General features: G+C 28.2%; 3 protein-coding genes across 3 annotated transcripts; 2 read left to right on the top strand and 1 right to left on the bottom strand.

Annotated features, from left to right (window-relative positions):
- Positions 1–426: 426 nt before the first annotated feature.
- Positions 427–4567, top strand: LOC149877656 (platelet-activating factor acetylhydrolase IB subunit alpha1-like). Its single transcript, XM_090074355.1, has 5 exons — positions 427–1894; positions 2184–2273; positions 2633–2749; positions 2868–2984; positions 4109–4567. Exons 1-5 carry the CDS (start codon positions 1574–1576, stop codon positions 4352–4354), a joined length of 891 nt encoding a protein of 296 aa, XP_089930481.1. The 5' UTR covers positions 427–1573; the 3' UTR covers positions 4355–4567.
- Positions 4568–5284: 717 nt separating this feature from the next.
- On the top strand, positions 5285–20502 carry LOC149877655 (nicastrin-like). The gene is made up of 18 exons (XM_090073922.1): positions 5285–5408; positions 5561–5659; positions 6603–6726; positions 6969–7051; positions 9684–9722; positions 11640–11698; positions 11922–12002; positions 16762–16903; positions 17146–17246; positions 17417–17533; positions 17700–17753; positions 18167–18280; positions 18356–18502; positions 18817–18995; positions 19173–19371; positions 19492–19713; positions 19880–20028; positions 20163–20502. Exons 1-18 carry the CDS (start codon positions 5357–5359, stop codon positions 20323–20325), a joined length of 2124 nt encoding a protein of 707 aa, XP_089930048.1. The 5' UTR covers positions 5285–5356; the 3' UTR covers positions 20326–20502.
- Positions 13745–16432, bottom strand: LOC145186969 (uncharacterized). Its single transcript, XM_080063275.2, has 2 exons — positions 15922–16432; positions 13745–15701 (listed from the first exon to the last, which is right to left on the bottom strand). Exons 1-2 carry the CDS (start codon positions 16289–16291, stop codon positions 14098–14100), a joined length of 1974 nt encoding a protein of 657 aa, XP_079919401.2. The 5' UTR covers positions 16292–16432; the 3' UTR covers positions 13745–14097.
- Positions 20503–20991: the final 489 nt, after the last annotated feature.

The raw sequence follows: 20991 nt of genomic DNA, 5'->3' as shown, positions 1-20991 counted from the left end.
ACTGGGCAAAATGTATTTTCTGCCAAAGTACCTCTGCAAACAAGTTGATTTGCCTCGCTAATTCTAAGCGTTCGGATTGTTTGACAAGTTACAAATCACTTGCTGAAATCTTACCACAATTTGTGCTGGCAGATTTGCTACTGCCTGGATTTTATATTCAGCGATTAGATGATGGCAGTGGCTTTTAAAGTACTTTGATTGCAAATAAAGCTAAGTGGCATAAACCCTGCATAATGTTTTACTATTCCACTGAACTCAATCGAGCAGCTAAACGTTTTTGTTGTGCATCACTAGCTGCAGAGGGTGAATCCTTATTAAATGAAGCCCAGGCACTTAAGGTTGAGCACAGTTCATTCAGGCGATCAATGTCAAGTGATATGAGAAAATCAAATTTGGTTTGTGATACTCATTGCACAGCATCTGTACCATGGATCTGGATATTAAAGTCCGCGAGTGTGCTATTACCTTGGGTGATTCTATATTATTGACCAAGTTGAGCAACACAGATTTAATTGCTCAAGACGCTAAGTATCACACTAAGTGTCATAATGATCTGTACAACAAAAAACATGCTTTTAATAGACGCATGCGTGCTGAAATGCAGCAAGTAGAAGATGAAGTTGACTGTGAACATGGTATTTTTTTTGCACAGTTGATTGTTTACATTGAAGAAACAAGGCCAGAGAATGGTATCACACCCATTTTCAAACTAGCTGATCCAGCTAGACTATATGCTGATTGCTTGTCCCAACTAACTGAAAATAGGCTACATACACCAACTTAGCATATACATAGCACACGTTTGAAAGAAAAACTAAAAGCCCATTTTCTCAACATGCATGCACAACAGGAAGGTTGAGATGTTTTACTTATTTTTAATTGTGACATTGTTCCAGCACTTCTTAAAGCCTGTCAATATGACTGTGATTGTGATGCGGTGTGTTTGTCAAGGGCTGCACAAATTACACGCATTCAATATCGATGACGCTTCCTGAAGCTGATAAATGCTGTCCTGAGTTAATTCAGTGCGGATGTAAGACAGGTTGTACAACATGCCACTGTAAATGTGTGCGTAACAGCTTGAAATATACTGCTCTTTGCAGTTGTCAAGGAGAGTGTACCAGAGATCGAGGGTGTACCAGAGATAGCTTATTAAAAGTTGTTTTAGCTTCTTAGCTGCTTTAAACTTTTTTATTGAGTAAGAAGTTTTTTAGAAATATTTATTAAAAAAATTAAAAAATTTTTTTTAAAAAAAAAAGCAGGGGGGAGAGGGTATTTCTTGGGCAAGAGGGCTGTGCCCAAGCCTCTTTCCCACTCATTGGTGCATGTACGATCAATGTATACTTTGAATGATCTACCATCCCTTAAATTTTGGCCAAGATTAGTTAAACGGATTAAAATTTAATAAGGTTTTTATAAATCCAAGATGGTGGTAGCTGCCATCATGGATTCAAGACAGTTTTGGTCATGCTATGCTTTGCCACCATATCTTAAAATGATCAGCATAATTTTCTGAGTTATTGGTGAAAATTTCATGCTTTTATCCAATTTTGCACAATTTTAGTCATTTTTAATGCTAATCTGCTGCACTATTAAGAACTTTGCTCATTTGAAAGTTTTCAATTACTACATAACTGCACACAAAGTTTATTTTTACGCACAAAAGTTTTTTGCACACATTTTGGTATTAATGAGATTTAAGAAATATTTAATAATCTTAATTGTGTTAAAAGAAAGTATAAAAGTTTTTTTTTTTTTTTATTGTATCAACTTATATCAGCAAAAGTATACTAATGTTAATAAAGAAAGACGATTGTGTTTAGTGATGAAAAATAGTGCTTTAGAAGCTTCTCCCGTAGAAGATGTACAAAAAGATGGTAGATGGATGAGCATAGTAATAGTTTGCAGTTTTTTATTCTGTGTTGTATTACCATTAATAATTTTTTTAAAAAAATTGAATGCGTTTGAGTAATGAGCATGGAAGAAAAGGTTTTTGATGCTAGACTTGTTCATCATTAGTTCTGTGGCCTGGTGCTAAACTGTCAATTAACAAAAAAATTTTTAATATTGATACTTTAACACCAGGCCACAAAATTATGTTATGTTAATGTTTTATGGAATGGATCCAATTTTTCTTTTTCAAGATTCCTAAAGTAAAATAGTTATACATATATATTTTTTAGCATGCTTACCATATTAAAGATTGCCAAATAATTAAGCCTGATGTATTATTTGTTGGGGACTCTATTGTTCATAAATTCCAAGATACTCAGGTTAGTTTGACTATAAATTATATTACATATAAATAATAATATATAAAAAAATTTGACTATAAATTCAATGGTGAATAAACAGTTTCTTTATACACTTTAAAATCAAAGTATTTGATTGTAGAATTGTCACAGTTTGTATGATTTAAAATGATTTATTATTTAGTTTATCCTGTTTAAGTATATGTTAGTGTCAAAGTATAGCTTTTGTTTAGTTATTTAAAGTATAGCTTTTAGTTCTTTTAAAAAAACTAAAATGGTTAAATGTGGTTTGTTAAATCATTTTGTGTTAACAAAATAGAATATGTTAATGGGTTTTCTAAACATTAAATCAGTATTTAAGTAGAATCTTAATGTTTTAGACATGGAATGAAGAAATAACACGGTTTAAAGTTGTAAATGCAGGGATGCCTGGAGACTGTACAGGAAATGTGTTGTGGAGATTGAGCAATGGTCTCTTAGATGCCTGCTCACCGAAGGTACTTGTAAATAAAATAATTTTAATTGTTCTGTAAATAATGAATGCCTACATTATGTTGAAATTTATTTGCTGAATTTTCTTTAAATAAGTCAGTATAAAATTGTTTTGCTATAAAGATTGTTGTAATATGGGTTGGTACAAACAACCATGAAAATACTAGTGAAGAGATAGTGGAAGCTTTAGAAGCAATTGTATGGAAGGTGACTAGTAATAAATGCAAGTCTATTGTATTGGTAAGTTAAAGTTTATTATAAGCTTCATTGAGGACTTCATAAAGTTTGATTTTATTTGATTTATATTTTTATTTTATTATTTTACTTAGTGTAATGTATGTATGTATGTATGTATGTATGTATGTATGTATGTATGTATGTATGTATGTATGTATGTATGTATGTATGTATGTATGTATGTATGTATGTATGTATGTATGTATGTATGTATGTATGTATGTATGTATGTTCTTCATAAACATATGCATGCATGCATATGTTTTATGAAGAAGTATGAGTGCAATATTTTATATGAAGTATGAGTCCAATATTTTATATGTTAGCAAGTTTTTAAAAGTTCTTAAAACAATAAACATAACTTTAAAGCAGATAAAAAATTTGTATTTTAGCTGTACAGTGTGTGTAAAATGTAATGTAAGCCCATATTTTAACATTTTTGAGATTTAATGTGCTTTCTTTTTGAGTTAACATAATATTTTTAATGTATACATAAGAAATATTTATATTCACACCCTTACATTCTGAAAGCAAATAAAGATTTCGGAAAATGTCCGAGATGCATTATATATTATTAGAAAATCTTAAAAATCCTCATGATTAAAAAATAGATAAATCTTGTGTAATATTTGCAAATGAATATCAGGCATACAAGAGTACTCACAATGTCAATTTTGAATTACACAGCTCAGTTAAATTTCTGTTGATGTTTAATTGAAAGATGTTTAATTGGGAAATTAGTTGTGAAACTACCAATGCTCATTACTCTGATAAAATATTTAGAGAAGCGAGAACAATCAAGTGATGATGGTATAGGTCATGTTACTTTATTGTGCTTCACTTTTGAAGACCTTTTTTAAAAGGTATACGAAGGCCAATATAATGGTCTGCATCTTCAAGTCTCTAATTTTACAAAGATTATCTTACTAACCATTTCTTACATGTCATAAGAATCTACACAAATATTTTCTTACAAATTGTGCAAACTAAACAACCTATTATTTTATCACTTTTTTAAAATTCACATATTTTTCTGTCACTGTATCTTGTAATTTATCATATGTGCTGAAATTTTTTTTTTTCTAATTGTGAAAAAATAAAATTTGATTAAAACTCCATTATTTTAGGGTATTTTACCTCGTGGTGAAAAACCAAATTGTCTTCGTGATAAAATCAATCAAGTAAATTATGGAATTGAAAAAGTGCTTAACTCCATTCCTAATTCATACTACCTTAATGTGGATCCAGGTTTTGTTCGTGAAGATTCTACAATATCTCATGAAGATATGCTTGATTATTTGCATCCTTCAAATCGAGGCTATAAAAGAATTGCACCATGTTTAACTGCTTTTCTAAAAAAACACCTGAAATAAAATGTAAAAAAAAATTAGTTTGTAAACAGTTTTTGATGTTATTTATTTATTTAAAAATTATTTAACTTTCTTATTATTTTATTTAAAGTTAAAAATTTTGTTAAGCTGAACCTTAATCAGGTTTTTTTTTGTAACTATTTGTTAACTTATGTTAATTATGTCAAGTATATAATTAGTATGTTATTTATGCAATCCAGAAATACAACTTTTCTAAATGTTTAGTTTCCTTTTTAAATCTAATAAACTTTTTTATTTGTGTTAAAAAATCATAGAAAAATATATTTCTCAAGGCTGTTTTCCTATTTTGGGGCCTGTATTTTTGTTGCCTAGGATTTTAATTTTGAAAGTTTTTTGTGTTGTGTTTGAATTTGTTATAAAGTATTTTAAATTACTCTAACTTTTTTACAGTTTTTATAGATTTTTTTAAAAATCTTTTTAAGTACTCAGTTGTGTAGTTTATAAGTTTTGAATTCTCAAATATTTATGAATTTTAAAAAGTTTTTTTTTTAAATTTTTTTCTCTGTTATTATTAGACTTTCTCCTGTTCACAATTCTGTGTTTAGTTGTAATTTTCAATTAAAAACTTTGAAACAAAAGATTGCTAAGTTTTTAAAACATTCTTGTTTTCATTAAAGCTTATTTATATAATTAGCATAATTACATAGGTGAATGGAATTAATTTTTGTAATTAAGTTAAGAAAACTATTTTGGTATATATTAATTTAGTCATATATTTAGTTAATTGATAATACTTCTTGATTCCTGTTGTCAAAAGAGCAATAAAAATTACTTATAGAATGTTAATGACCAATAGCAGTTCAATGTTTAAACAGAGTAATAGTATTTTTAGAAAACAATTAAAATTGACATCTTGTGAAAATCCAAGAACAAGCATTTTCATTGTTAAGTTGAAAATAATTGAATTTTGTAATTGTTTCCCTTTTATCTTTAGAGATTTCATAATGTATAATATATATATAAAAATAGATATTTAAAAATAAAATGTATTCTACTTTTATGGTTTTGGGTTCACTTATGTATATAAATAATTATGGTAAGTTTTTAAAAATACTTTTCTTATCAACAATTTCCAAAATGTTAAACTTTAAGTTTTAATTGTGGTATCAAGTGTTTAGTTTTTAAAGAATTTTTTGAAGTGGTCTAGTAACTAATATGAAAAAAAGTAATCATTTGATATTGCTTTAGTTTTTCTGTCTCAAATTGAATCAAAAATCTATAAAAGCATCAAGAATTATTCTCCTTGTATCTTGCTGACTAATGCTACCCATCAAGTTGGTTGCACATGTAGGTTACTGTTTTTTATTGTTGTTTGAAGAAGTTATTATATTACTAAAACTATTAACTTTATCATTGTTTTTATTATTTATTAATAATAAAAATGATATTAATAATGATAATTATTGTTAATAATTTAATATTGTTTAGCATAAAAATAGAGCTCTAAACTCTAAAAACTTCGCCTTTACTCACAAAATAAAAAGTTATACCTTGTGAATAAAAAGGTGAAGTTTAATTGTTTGAAAGGCTTTTTTGTTCCGTCAAAAATTTTATATACCAAGTAGCTAATCAATATGTCAAAATTTTTTTATATTTCTTTTTCTCAGTTTAATAGATTGAAAATATCATTTATATAATATTGTTATCCTAACTTTAAATAAGAAAACCAATCAATAAACATTTTATGTTTTAAAGATTTTATTTTATGTTTTTATACATTGTGAATAAAGGCAAAGTTTCGAGTTTAGAAGGCTTTTTTTAATGGTATTTCATAAAGTTCAACAAATTTAAAGACTTATGGGAATTATTGTAAAACCCACAAATAGATAATAGGAAAACACACAGATAGAAAACTGTTAGAAAACCACAGATAGAACAACCAAAATTTTTTTTATATATGTATAATATGTAATTAAATAATATATAGTTGCTTATTATAATACGTATAATTTTAATATGTATAAGTTTAATATGTATAAGTTTAATATAAGTTTAATATGTGTAATTTTAACATGTATAATTTTAATATGTATGATTTTAATATGCATGATTTTAATATGTATAATTTTAATATGTATAAATAGTGTCATATATTAGCAATGTAGACCCGGATGAAAGTAAAATCAGACAAAAAAATAATGTTAACAATGCTGTCAATAATGTCAACAATTGTGTTACTTACATAGGTGAATGGTGTTAAAATGTTTAATTTGTCTTTTTCTTTTGTTAGCAAGTATTAGTGGTAATCGTGGCATATTGCATGTAGTTGAAAGTGATGATGATGTGGATTGGTTGGTTAACAAAGGAGCAAATCAACCTTATATCCCTCTGCTCAATTCTACTTTTTTTAATGAGTAATTTTTTTTAGCTTTATTCTACATCATGTTAGTATTTATATTTCTACTTGTTACATCTGTAACAGAGCAAAAATATATTAGTTCAAGGGGGACAGGGGAGGAATGAGGTGGTTCATTGTCATTTTATATTAGTGAACCTTATACTTGCAAAATATTAAAAAATTTTTTTTTGAAATTTTCTATTATATTGTTATTTGAATTCAATTTTTTTTAAAGATTTTCTTTTCTCTTATTTATAGGAACGTAATGAATAAACTCATGACCTCAAAAAAGGTTTCTGGTGTGCTTGTTATTCATAAGCTAACAACAACTCTACCACCTCGTAAGTAAAATACAGGAGTTACATGATACAGAAATATTACTTATACTAAGATTTTTTTTTTTTTTTCAACCAATAAAGGAAATCAAAACAAAAAAAAAATAGTCAATTCAGACTGAGGAAATAAAAAGCTTTTGATTTAAGAAATGAAAGATTTAATAAATCACAAAGTAAATCAAATGCAAACAAAAATATGTATGTGACCAGCTGGGAGAAAAGGTCCCAAAAGTGTGGGATGGATTTAAGAGTGCCAATATGTTTACTGTAGTCATTGGCATTAATATCAAAAAATTCATAATGATATTTTCCTACAAATTCCGGAGATATTAAATTTACAAATAATATTATTCAAATATGCATTTTTTTGTAAAAATGGCTTTAAAAATGGTACCTTTTGCATATTATGATTTTTTGTTATTATATTAATTAGTGATAAATAAAAAATCTAAAAAGTTGTGCAAAACATACTTCAGAGTTCATAAAAAACAAAAATATCAAGAATGAAAATAGCTAAAATTTGATCTCAACTTTAATTTATTGATTTTCTTGTTATTTAGTGACTGCACTTTTGGTACCTTTTCTCCCAGCTGGTAACGTATTGAGTACATTAGTAATTGACCATGCATTAGCAATTCACCAGTTTCAAATTGTGCACATTTGTTAATAGTCTATTGAAGTAGTTCCCTCTGAAAGTTGTATTTAGCTTTTTCAAAGTTTTATAGATATTCAAGTTTGTTAAAAAGATAACCAAACTCTTAACTTAAATAATTTAGTGAAGAAAAGTGCTATAATTGGTCAACTACTTATACAATCTTATTTAACAGATAGCATGATTAGATTATTCTCTGTAGCTTCTGTAATGTACCTATGAAAACTTAAATAGTTAAATAAAAAAGTTCTCTAACACCCTCTGCCTCCCATCATTAAATTCAACATAATGGTATTTTATTTACACTATCATTCATAATTATTCAAATGACATTTTATTTACACTATCATTCACAATTTTATTCAAATGGTATTACTTGTCAAAGTGTTCAATTTTTTTCTTTTAAATAAAGAAAAGAAAAAAAAAAGCAATTGAAATATATGCTCTATTACTATAAATTAAAGTTTGATTGAAATAAAAAAAGTAGTATATAACTTGCTCTCATCTGTGTACCTTTAGTGGCAATAACTGCTTATGACTTCTTTTTCTGCATTTTTTAATTTAAATCATCTATACGTGTTTATATCACTATGATTTATCTTTATTAAAGGGTTTTTCAAAAAAAAAAAAAAAAATTTTGTAAAAATGTAAAAAGATATTTAAAAAGTTCTACAGAAATAAATAAAAATGGATTGAATATTAAACCTTGCTCACTGTCTGAAATATTTTTTTGATTCTGTTTTTTTTTCTTCTTACCAAGTGAAATCCTTTAACTCCTTACTTAAATTCCAATAAACTAAAAAATATTTCACAAAAAAAAAATTTTAAGAGGAAAAGAAAAAATTTTTTCTCAAATGTAAATCAAATTCCATTTAATTTAATTCACTGCTTGTATACTGCAGTGCCTTGCAGCATTAAAAACTATATCTGGTGATGTATCTTAATACATTATCTATTTTTTTTTTTTAGACTTACATAATCTTGTGGAAAATTCAAAATGAATTAAAAACTCTCTCTTTGATAAAGTGTGTAGCAAAAAATTTCTTCAGTTAAAAACCAAAAAATACCAGAAAATAGTTTACCTCTGTTACTAGCTATAGGCAAAATTCAAAATGATTCTATTTTGTCACATACTACATTGAAAGTTTAATACCACATTGTTTCTTTCAACACCTCATATTTCTCTATGCACCTTAGCTATTAATATATGATTTATAAGAATTTTATTTGTATCAATGACTTCAGAGTTCCAGTCAAAGTTTGTCAATCTGAAAAATTCAGTTTTTTTCTTTCTTTTTTTTTTTTTTTTAAGAAAATCAATGAATTACACAAGGAGAAATTGTGCAAAATGCATGAAATTGTGATGTTTGACATTTTATTATAATGCAGTTATTATAGTAGAGAAGGTTTAGTAATTACTAACTTTCATGATTTGATAGTAAGTCTTGATGATTTGCAGATAATAACATAATGATAACATTCTGTATATAATATGTAATTGAATCAAATTTTACAACTTTTTAATATTTTATTAAATAATTTAAGACCTAATAGCTTTAATGATCATTGTAAAGGAAATAAGGGAGAAGTAAAAATGGTTTGTTGAAATACAAGGTTACCAAGAATCTTCCTATAAGTTGATAATATCTATAATAATTGATAATATATCTATAATAATATGCCTTTTTTAAAATAAAAACCTCTGAATGATAAAAAGATATATGCTTAGCAGAAAATATGTTAAAAGCACAAAATATGTGTAATTTGAGTGTTAGTGTGTAAAATATTAGTCATAAATATAAATTGTACAAAATATTTTAAAATAACTCTTTTGTAAATGTTGTCATTTGTATGCCAAAATATTTTTGTAATTTAAGTTAGCTATTTTTTAATTCAGTTCTTACATTTAGAAATGGATTCTGATATTTGTGCATGTATATGTTATTTATGGCTTAAAGAGACATAATTTTTTGTATTTTATTCCAGACTTTTCTCCAGACTCTAAATGTCCTTTGGACAGTTTTGGTAAGGTGTTTAGTTTAAAGAATAGTACATATTTATATGTATGTTTGAATGAATGTGTATATATATATATATATATATATATATATATATATATATATATATATATATATATATATATACAAACACACCACACAGAGTATGTAAAAAAAATAAGTTTAAAAAATATATATATACATATCGTAAGCTTAAAAATATATATATACACACACACACACACACACACACACACACAAACACACAGAGAGTATGTAAAAAGAATAATCGTAAGCTTAAAAATATATATATATACACACACAGGATGTAAAAAAAATAATCGTAAGCTTAAAAATATATATATATATACACACACACACACACACACACACACACACACACACACACACACACACACACACACACACACACACACACACACACACACACACACACACACAGTATGTAAAAAAAATAATCGCAAGCTTAAAAATATATATATACATACACACACACAGACACACACACACACACAGAGTATGTAAAAAAATAATTGTAAGCTTAAAAATAACAATTTTAAAAATCCCATCAAAAAACATTAAAACATTTGAATTTTTTTTTCTCTTGATATCTTTTTATCAAAGTTAAAAAGTATTGTTTTTATTGAGATCTTTTATCAGAGTATTGTTAAAAAGTATTGTTTTTATTGAGATCTCATTAAGTATGTTGTTCTCAGAATCTAAGACAATAGATCTGATAATGGATTAAATTGAATGCAAAAAAATTATCATATACTGACAAAATAGGTCATTATTTTTGTGCAAATTGAGTGAATTAAAGGATCAAATTGATATGTAAAATAGCTAACAAATTCTATCAACAAAGCAGCGTAGTTGATTTGAAAAGGAAAATCATACCTTCAAGTCCAAAAAAGACACTAGAATTCTTTTTATCACAGTGTCCTCAATCATTAAGAAACATGATCTGATTAGAACCATTTTTACTGTGGCTGACAGAAAATGAAAAAGCAAGACTACTGTGCTGTTAATAGGAAAAATAGATTTATTTTGGCAGCTCAAATTAGCTTTTAAAGTTCAAGAAGACCACAGCATTACACTGTAACATCAAAAATCAGATATTGAATCAGAGAGCAAGATTATAGAAATAGAGTATTTTCAAAACATTTAACTGCAAAACAAGTGAATTATCAATTAGGGCTTTCAAAGAAGTAGGAAAAAATGGCAATATCATTGGAAAAAGGTTTTATGGCCATATGAGTCAAAATATAACCTCACTGGATGTATAACCTCGTCTCATTAGATGGGGTCCAGAAAGTGTAGTAAAAAGAAGCTTATTAGTTGAGTTGTTTTTGTCAAACATGCAGGAGGAAATTTATGGATTTGAGGTTGGAAAGGAGTTGGAAAGGAGTGGAAAAATTGACATTTATTGATAACAAAATGGATGCTTCAACATAATATGATATTCCTTCAATAAAAAATTGAGGATGAGCAATGATTTCATATTAACGCAGGATAAAATAAACCTATAATTTAATATAAATAGCCTCAATGTTTTGGAATGACCAATTATTAGTACAAATCTTTTGGTCATAAACAAAAAAAGTTGAGATTTTAAGGGTACAACTTGTTTTTTTTATTTCATTTTTTGCATACTGTGTGTGTGTGTGTGTGTGTGTGTGTGTGTGTGTGTGTGTGTGTGTGTGTGTGTGTGTGTGTGTGTGTGTGTGTGTGTGTGTGTGTGTGTGTGTGTGTGTGTGTGTGTGTGTGTGTGTGTGTGTGTGTGTGTGTGTGTGTGTGTGTGTGTGTGTGTGTGTGTGTGTGTGTGTGTGTGTGTGTGTGTGTGTGTGTGTGTGTAACTAGGAGGAATTTCAAAAGATTGATAACCTTACTCTATTAACTTTGTTTTTTTCCTCTGTACTTAAAGGAGCATACTCAAATGACAAAGAATACAGTAATTGTCAAAAGATAAAGTGGAATCCTATGGTAAGTATAACCACACTCTGAACATTTTTTTGAACCAGGGAATTAAACTGTTATTGGGTATTAAATTCCTATGGTAAGTTCTATGGGTTGTTTTCTAATAATCCAATTGAAACATGCGATAATTGAAGCACATCATTGTAGAATATTATAATAAATGTATGATATTAGTCTTGTTTAAAAAGTTTTTATTTGTTGTATCAGTTGCCAATTTTCATTTACACAGGGAAATGACATGTCAAAAAATTATTATGGAATTCCAATTTTCGTGCTATCAGATGAGGAAGAGATAAATGACTTAATCAAGGTTTTTTTTTTTAGTTACTATTTTTAGTGATTATATCTTATAAATTTTATCTCATCATCCTATTACAAGTATCATCCTAGTACAAGTACAATCCGATGATCCAATTTTAAGTAAATCCAAAAATGACTGAATCAGATTAAATACTAATTTTGTTAGAGATTGTTTTTTTCCAAATAAAATGAAATTGCTTTACATATTGCATCAGTTAATTTTACAGCAATAGATTAAGCAATCTGTGTTTGATTTGTTAAGAGCAAGTAAACAAAGGATAACCATTTACACTAAGGCCATTCCCTATCAAATCAATGAAAAAAAATTTTTTTCACCATCCCTTCTCAGATTTTAATGATTTTTTATATACAAGCTTACATTCTTGAAAAAAAAATTCACTGCATGTTATCATGTCTAACTTAATATGGTTTCAGAGATATCGATCTCTTTTTGACTTTCTTTCAGTGCCATTCATTTTTTTGCAAATCGTGTCACATAAATTAAAGTTTACTTTTGTAATGTTTGTACTTAACTTTTTTTAGGGTTTAGAATTTAAAAATGATTAGCAAAACCATACAAAATCAAAGCTTCTATATGAAGATTCATTTTCAAAATAATGCAATAATTCTCCTAAGTTTTTTGATGCCCTGTATAAAATGAAGAATATTTTGAGATGCCTATAATGTAACATGTTACAAACTCCATAATACAAAAAAACTGCAAGGGTTTTCTTTTTTAAATATGATTTAATATCATTGAAAGTATATAATAAAAAACTAAAAAAGTAGAAGTAGTAAGTAAAATTGTTTTTTATTAATAAAAAAAATAGTTGTGCTTATTTATTTTGCATTTATTTTTTAAAGATTTGTAGAATCCCAGTATTTCAGGAGCAGTTCTAGTATATACACTTGTATGCATTTTACATCAAAGAGTATGTACCTTTATTTTATACAAACTTTATGTTTGATAGCTAAAAAATATGTCTGTTTACGAATTTGAAAGAAAACCTTAAATCTTCCGTGACCTCTATGAACATAAGTCCTCTTAAAATGCATGCTGTGGCTAGTCACTCAAACAGTAAAATTAGGAATTGCAAAGACTTTAAATATAGATCCTGTTCAGTTAAGCCAAGACGATTCCCTCAATAAACTAATTAAAGAAGTTCAACATAAAGCAAATGACATGGATATATGTACAGGAAAAATTGAAGCAAATGACTTGGATGTACAGGAAAAATTAAAACAAATTCAATTACAATCAGAACATTCAATTACTAACACTGGTTCCAGCTTCTTGGTCTAATAAATGTATCAAAGATTTTAATGTTACTAATTGTATGGTGCAGATATCAAACAAATTGCTGCAGAAAAAGAAGACTTCTTCTCTTGCCTGGAAAAAAGAAGTGAAAGGAAATGTCTCATATATAAATAAACTTTTTGAATTTTATTGTAGTGATGAAAACAGCAGGCAAATGCCTGAAAAAAAATTTTTTGAGTATAGTTTGAAAATCTCACTTGCAAAAGCATTAATTCTCTCAATTGTAAAAGAACTGTATGCTAAGTTTAAAAGTAGTTATCTAAAATAGTACATTAACATTGTTCAAAATGGTGCATTAAAGTAGGGTTATCAGGGGTGCATACAGTATGCTTCTGTACCTACTACACTGTGCTCTCCTGAGACCGCCAGGGTAAATTTTGGTTTACTCTAATTTTTTTTGTTTAATTATTAATATTGGGTTTAGGTAAGTATTTTAAAATAATTTTTAAAATCTAAACTAACTTTTAAACATATTTTTTTTGCAAAAATAGTTTTTACCTAAAATAACATATGGAGGGGGAGGGGGTTTTATGAGGAGGGCAGGGATTTTTTTCAAAATTTATAGGGGTATTACACTTCTAAAACAATTTTTGTTACAAAAAATACAACTTTAAAATGAAAAAATGAGATCATTTATGATAAAATTAAGATAAATTCTAGATTAACAATATAACATCAAGGCAATAAATGTAGCAGTTTAACATGAAATATTGAAATTCCTTATAAAATAATTCAATCATTTCAAAGTTCACAATAATTAAAAATTTTAAAAAATGAGAGAAAAGGACTACTTGAAACTGTTTATACCAAACTCAATCACACTTTTCTTAAGCTGTTTTGCATAATCATTGTGTTCCAAACGACGCTTGTATCGCTTCCATACTTGATAGTGATAGTGGTGAGCACTTTCTCCTGCCTGCTCGGCATATACACCAAGCCCAAACTGACTATGCTGAAGAAAAGGAACAAGATGACATACTAAAATATGAACTTTCCAGCTAATATTTAATTGGTAGTTAAACTTTTCCAGAAGATGAAGCTGCAGATTTTCGAAAGCTTTTTTAAAATCTAAAACTGATTCAGCAATAGATTCTCCAATAAACATGCTAAAACCTTTTGTTTTAATAATTGAAAACTTTCTAAGACAGTTAACTACAGGTTGGAGAAATATCATATTTGGTAATATAGAGGCTGCACTTAAAAGGTCAACTTCTAAATTATCTAATTTATCTAAAAGTCTCTGTGAATTATTACCATCCAAACCAGTTCCGTGGTAACCTCTAAAGATTATATAATTCGACTTAAGCCACGAATCAAAATCAGGCCACAATGTAATTAATATTTTTACAAACATAGAAGTAATACCAATAAGAATGTGTAACTCTGGTGGAGGAATGAGATGTTCTACTAAAGTTTCTAGAGGTTCATCAAGATACACAACTCTAGGAGAAATACAGTTTTTAAATTCCATCATGTGATTCTTTTTACATCCATCTTCAATGAACTTGTTGTAGTTGGTATCAATTGAACCTAAGGTTCTTTTTTTTCCGCTCTCAAGAGCACTTTCCCCTTCACACCAGAGACATGCATACTTGCCGCTGTGACTGCTTAAACCAAATAAAGAGTTACCACATTTTAGATCAAATGCTATTGAATATTTTACATCACTCAGAGCTAGTGGTTTCAATAGTTTGCTAAGATTACCATTATGCTCTGAAACATCTTCAACTAAAGCCAAAACCAATGATCTTTTTACACCACAATCATCAAGACTTTTTGAAGTTGTATGTTTACATAGTGGGTCAAAAACATTTATAACGCATTTAAGAAAACCCTGTCCACCATCAATGGAAACCCTAGCAATAGTGTTATAAGGATTCAAACTTCTTTCATTAATCATATGAAGAATTAAATCAGAAGTATCTTTTACAAATACCAAACTCCGACTTATCTCTTCATCCCCTGAAATGAATGATTCAGTTTTGACATCATAAAAATCTGAAAATACGTTATGCAGCTCCTCTATCTGAGTTGATATATTAGGTTCTAACATTTTCTTCCCTAAATTTTGTCGCATATGTTTACAAAGTAGGTTAGTCTTTCTTTTACTCAGGTTTAGAGTATTAGAGATTTCCATTATAGTTTCTAGAGATAACTTTTTAACGGATGCTCTGCTGCATTTATTATCAGGTGTGCCAACAACAATAAGAAGATTGTTTCCAAAGGTTTTTAAAGGAAACTTGTCTCCAGATTTAATATGGTCTCTTTTCATTTTTATTTTGAGAATCCCAGAAGCAACTTGTTCACTGGATACACTTCCAAGACCTTCAGCCAACATAATTAAGTTTTTTACAGCTTCACTTTTACAGCAAAAATGAGAAATTCCTTTGCCTAAATAGAAATTTAAAGTAGAAAAAACTCTGATATTATTATATTTGTAAAACATATAAAAATAATACACTAATATTTAATAAGTCTATCATAAACTATGCATTGACTAGCATAGACTCTGCTAAATTTAAATTTTTTTTTTTTACTAATTGAAGAAATAGTTTATTAACTAAAATATATAAGTTATACAATATTTTTAATTTGTTTAAGGAAATCATACCTATTGTAGAAAAGCAAGAAGGACATATCTTTTTAACAATTTTATCAACGATGTCTTGATTATTTGTTGTGATCTGTTCAGATATTTCACTAATATCAGATGATCTTCTAAGCTTTTGTCTGTTTATTTGAGATATTTTCTCAATCCAATCATTTAATTTTGATGTTTCACCCCTGTTCAATGCATATAAATTTGTTTTGCAAGAATTACAAATGTTTTTTGGACAACACTCTTTTTCTACATCATATTCTCTCCAAATCAAATTTTGAATGTGAAGTTGTAATGCGGGAGTTACTTTAATAAGTTTATGTGATCCTTTTCCAAAGGAAATAAAGCAACATGCACAAATTAGACATTTTTCATCGGCCATTTTGACAAAAAAATATAAGTTTTATATGATCGCTTTTAACTGTAATAATAATTATTTTCATCGGTATTGCAACATTTTGTACCAAATAGAATAGATGACGCAATCATAAAATGACGCAATTTATTTTAGGCATTTTAATTAATTAAATCTAAAATTTCTATGTTTAAAAGTTAGTTTAGATTTTAAAAATTATTTCAAAATACTTTGTTTAACCCATTAATAGTAAATAAACAAAAAAATTTAGAGTAAACCAAAATTTACCCTGGCGGTCTCAGGAGTGCACAGTGACTATCAATAAAAGTTCTTTTTTATTGTACTTCAGAAAATTTGATTTATCTTAAAAGACTAATATAGAAGTTAGAACTTTATTCATAATTATTCATAATTATTTGTTATTAACAGAAAAACACCTCATGCTTAAATAAATGCATTGTTTAATTGAATTTCATGTGAAAAACTATACTTCATAGTGCTACATGGACCATAACAGACCTGGAGAAGGGACATCTCCTAGCTTCCCACTCTGCGCAGTTGAAATGAAGGATTTTATGTTTGCTGCAAAAGATACTCCAACATGTCGTAGAAAAACAGAAATGCCAAACCCCATTCAAAGTAAGTATTTAACCATAAATATCAATTAAGTAAAAGTAAATGAGAAGGGAATAGAAGCTGTTTATTTTTAAATTTATTTCCATATTTGAAACAGCTTCCCATTTGATTTTTGTTTTAGAGTTACTGAAATTTAGTTTTATGGGTTTTAATAATTCATTATGGGCAGGGAACAAGTAATATTCTAGGTGTCTAGTTTTTTTTTACATATATGTATAGAGATTTAAGAGTTTTTTTTCTTAAAGGTACCTACTGTGATCCACTAGGGGATAATAATGTGTATGGAAGCCTTTTTCCAATGGTTGGTGAAATTGAAAATGATGAAATTATTATGGCTGCTACAAAGGTTTCACTTCTTATATTTCTTTTTATTAACTTAGAAAAATTATATATATATATATATATATATAAACACACACACACACATATACATACAATTTTAATATGAAAACTTAAAACCTATTTGTACATTTTTATATTTTCTAGAATATTTAGACTTTTTTTAAAAAAATTTAGCTCGACAGTACTGCCTTTTTTCATGATTTTGCACCTGGAGCAGATAATGGTGTAACTGGTATTGTGACTCTCCTTACAGCAGCCCATGCTCTAGGAGATTACAAAAGATATTTAATTGTAAGTAGTTTAAATTGATAACAAATGGGTCAGCAACTTAAACATTTCTTTTTTTTATGTTGTTAATCAAAAACATTGAACTACTCTTTACAAACAGGAAGTTAACAAAATTTTTTTTTCTTTTGACGATTTTTAAATTTCCAATAAAAGATACAATTTTTTTTAGAAAGAAAATATCACTGAAAAATTGAAACCAATTGTTTTTGCTTTTTTTAATGGGGTAAGCATTTTTTTAATGGGGTAAGCATTTTTTTAATGGGTAAGCATTTTTTTAATGGGGTAAGCATTTTTTTAATGGGGTAAGCATTTTTTTAATGGGGTAAGCATTTTGTAACAGATTTAACTTCTATTTTTGTAAACTTTACATAAAATTTATTTAATATTTATGTAAAGTTTAATAAATAACTGCAAACTATGTTTGTAGTTTCATATGAAAGGAAAAGCCAAATTTTATTTTGACAAGTTCCAACAAAAAATAATTTTTACTAAGTAATGGATGACACTCAAATAGTTCATGCTACTTCCAAATTAATTATAGCTTTGTTTACCTATTCACTGTGTTTAGTTCACCGTTAATCATTTTGAGGATTATTTTACCAATATATATAAATTTGCATTTGCTGTTCATTTTAGGAAGAGTGGGATTACATTGGCTCATCAAAGATGGTGTATGATATGGAGCGGGATAATTTCCCTTACCCCTCAACAAAGTATTTATCACCTGAAAACATGTATCCTAATAATAAAGTTAGTTTTCGCTGGTTTTTCAAATTTTCAGTTGTTGCTTATTACTCAAAAATAATTTTCTTTTTCCTCTTCTAGTCTAAAAACAATGATGAAGCGTGGACCAGCCGATTTAACTTGACAAATATAGGGTATTTCATGGAGATCACTCAGGTTGGTTTGAATGAGAAAATTTATTCACACACTGACCCAGTATCGCAGCACAATGATGCAGTTAAACAGAAGGTATGCTGCTTATGCATAGCACTTATAGTTTTAAGTCTTATGTGTTTAAACTGCAGGTTTCAATTCTTGATAATTTGTTTTATCATATTTTATCATATTAATCATGTTGACAAAATAGAGATGTTTGTCTAAAAAGTAGGAATGCATTAATTTTGAACATTCTTATCGGTGTGTAAATGTATTTGTAAATATGAAGTCATCCTATCTGTTTTAGAAAGCGCATTTTTTAATCGCAATTATGTGAAAGAAAAGTATTACAAAGTGTTGCATAAAAAGTTCCCTCACAAGAAACTTATAAATTTTCAATTTATTAGGTTGACGTCATGCTAGAGTATTTAAACAAGTCTTTTGAAGATGCATCCATGCCTTTTGACGTTGTCGATCGCTCATTAAGACAGCCGTTACCTCCTGCATCATTTCAGCGCTTTCTCCGTTCTCATAAAAAAATACCTGGTGTTGTATTGGCAGATCATGATAAAGAATTTTCAAACAAGTATAATAAATATTAACGAAACAATTTGAAAATATCAAAATTTATTATTGCTATTACATTATTAATACATTTTTATTGTTAATATTCTTATTATTTTGTTACTGCTTTCCTTTTTTCTTAAATTAGTTTTTTAATATATATAAAAAAATAGTAAAATGTTTTTTATTCTTTTTTTAGGTACTACAACAGTCGTTTTGACAATCATGATAACATCGGTCTGTATGTCAAAAGTATCAACAATATTTCATACATGAAAATACATGGACCTTTAGTCAAAAGGCTCAGTAATCTCTCAGAGGCTGTTGCTAATTCACTTTACTTATTGGCATCTGGTGGAGTACCTCCAAAGCAGCGCATTGTTGTTCCAGCTAATTTGGTAACGTAGCAACGGGCTTAGACCTAAATATTTAGAAAATGTTGTTATTTCATTTTTAAATCAATTTACAGTTTAACTTTGTTAACTTTACATAGAAACCATCATTCAAACTTTTCTTAGACTGCCAACCTTCTTTTTTGCCTAATGTTCTCGGCTAACTGTCCTGGCTTTAAAGAAGTTCTTGGTAAGAAGGCTGATCCGTTGCCGAACAAACCCATGTCGCGGTATATAAGCGTCTTGCAAATCGATAATCCTTTTACACAAGTGATACATCGCTTGTTGAGTTATTATACAGGAGAGTGGTTGCCAGAAACCTCGTGCAAAAATAAAAAAAGGACTTCGGTATTTATGATGTTTCTGAAGTTTTTAGTGTATTTATCAAAAAATGTCATGGCCTAAAACCCTAGAGATTATTTTAGTACAAAGTATCAATAAAACAGCAATTGCAACATTGTTTTTTTTTTTAACGTTATTTTTAGCGTTTATTTTTAACTTATTCTCTCTTTAGCTTCCTTATGCTTTCTCTTACATCACTGTACCCGGTCGAGGTTTAATGGTATGTGTGCGTTCAACAACATACATGACACAGGCTGTTTCTCCGGCATTCGAACTCCAAGACTACGACTCGTCAGAATATTCAACGTGGGCTGAGAGCATGTAAGTAACTTATTTTGGTAAACAAATTCATTTCGTTTTTTTTTTTTTTAAGTATTCTGTTGTCGGTTTATATTTTTTTGGTTTGATTTCTGTTGTTGTTCATAATGAGAAAATCTGCTTTTTTTTCTCTCTAGGTGGAATTCAGATATTGGTATACAAATGTTTCTAGTCGCCAGTCCAGCCTTAGAGGCCGGTGTTTTGTCCTCGGGTATCATTATCTTTGCTATTTCCTTCGCTGTTGTTTATTTTGTCAACAAGAAGGCCGAGGTGCTTTTTACGCCGACTGCTGATAAGTAAGCATCACAACACCTGCTGATATAAGTAAGCATCTGTAATAGTATCAAGCAATAACCTGCTAATATCCAACACGACCTGAAAATATTTTATAAATTCAAGTTTTTTCAATGTCATCGAACTTTTATTTATTGTTTGTATAGATTGCATTTTTGTAAATGGTTGATTAACATTTTTGTTCATGTTGTTTTCAATTTGCGCAGAAAATAAACTGAGAAACCTGGAATTAAGGTTTCTGTAATATCTATGGGAAACTATTTAGCTTTAGATACAGTAAAATCTCAGAAGATGAAGATATGTAGATCAAAAAATCTACATCCTCTATCTTTATCTTCTTCAGCCTCAAAATTTTCTTCCCCTGACACATCTGATATAATCTATTCATCATCCATCATCAGGTCGGTAGTGTTGACAAAATCATCCATGGGCACTAGATTATTTACCTTTGTTCCTTCAGGAAAGAACTTGGAGGTGTGAACTGCAAGTTTTTCTAACTGGTCCTTGAAGGCCTCAGTACACTTTTTCTCTGAAATTCCAGCTTTTGAAACAAACATTTACAAGTAGCTTCGGTTTTCACCTTCCCCAAGCAACATCAAGCATTTGCATGGCATCTAATATAAAGAATTCTAGAAAAGGCTTTTTTTTTCTCTATTTAATCTAGAGCAATTC

Source organism: Hydra viridissima, unplaced genomic scaffold, assembly GCF_058129835.1.
Source record: "Hydra viridissima isolate aposymbiotic clone 2 unplaced genomic scaffold, HvirCarnegie_v1 scaffold_16, whole genome shotgun sequence".
Lineage (NCBI taxonomy): Eukaryota > Metazoa > Cnidaria > Hydrozoa > Anthoathecata > Hydridae > Hydra > Hydra viridissima.
This window is presented reverse-complemented; position numbering and strand designations above follow the sequence as displayed.

Excerpts from the sequence above, each read along its gene's own strand:
- LOC149877656 (XM_090074355.1), top strand. The coding sequence starts at position 1,574 with ATGCTAATCTGCTGCACTATTAAGAACTTTGCTCATTTGAAAGTTTTC. Across the intron at positions 1,895-2,183 it reads ATGGTAGATGGATGAGCATA|CATGCTTACCATATTAAAGA; the intron begins GTAATAGTTTGC and ends TATATTTTTTAG. Across the intron at positions 2,274-2,632 it reads ATAAATTCCAAGATACTCAG|ACATGGAATGAAGAAATAAC; the intron begins GTTAGTTTGACT and ends TTAATGTTTTAG.
- LOC149877655 (XM_090073922.1), top strand. The coding sequence starts at position 5,357 with ATGTATTCTACTTTTATGGTTTTGGGTTCACTTATGTATATAAATAAT. Across the intron at positions 16,904-17,145 it reads AATGCCAAACCCCATTCAAA|GTACCTACTGTGATCCACTA; the intron begins GTAAGTATTTAA and ends TTTTTCTTAAAG. Across the intron at positions 18,996-19,172 it reads GATAAAGAATTTTCAAACAA|GTACTACAACAGTCGTTTTG; the intron begins GTATAATAAATA and ends TTCTTTTTTTAG.
- LOC145186969 (XM_080063275.2), bottom strand. The coding sequence starts at position 16,291 with ATGGCCGATGAAAAATGTCTAATTTGTGCATGTTGCTTTATTTCCTTT. Across the intron at positions 15,702-15,921 it reads TTCTTGCTTTTCTACAATAG|GCAAAGGAATTTCTCATTTT; the intron begins GTATGATTTCCT and ends ATTTCTATTTAG.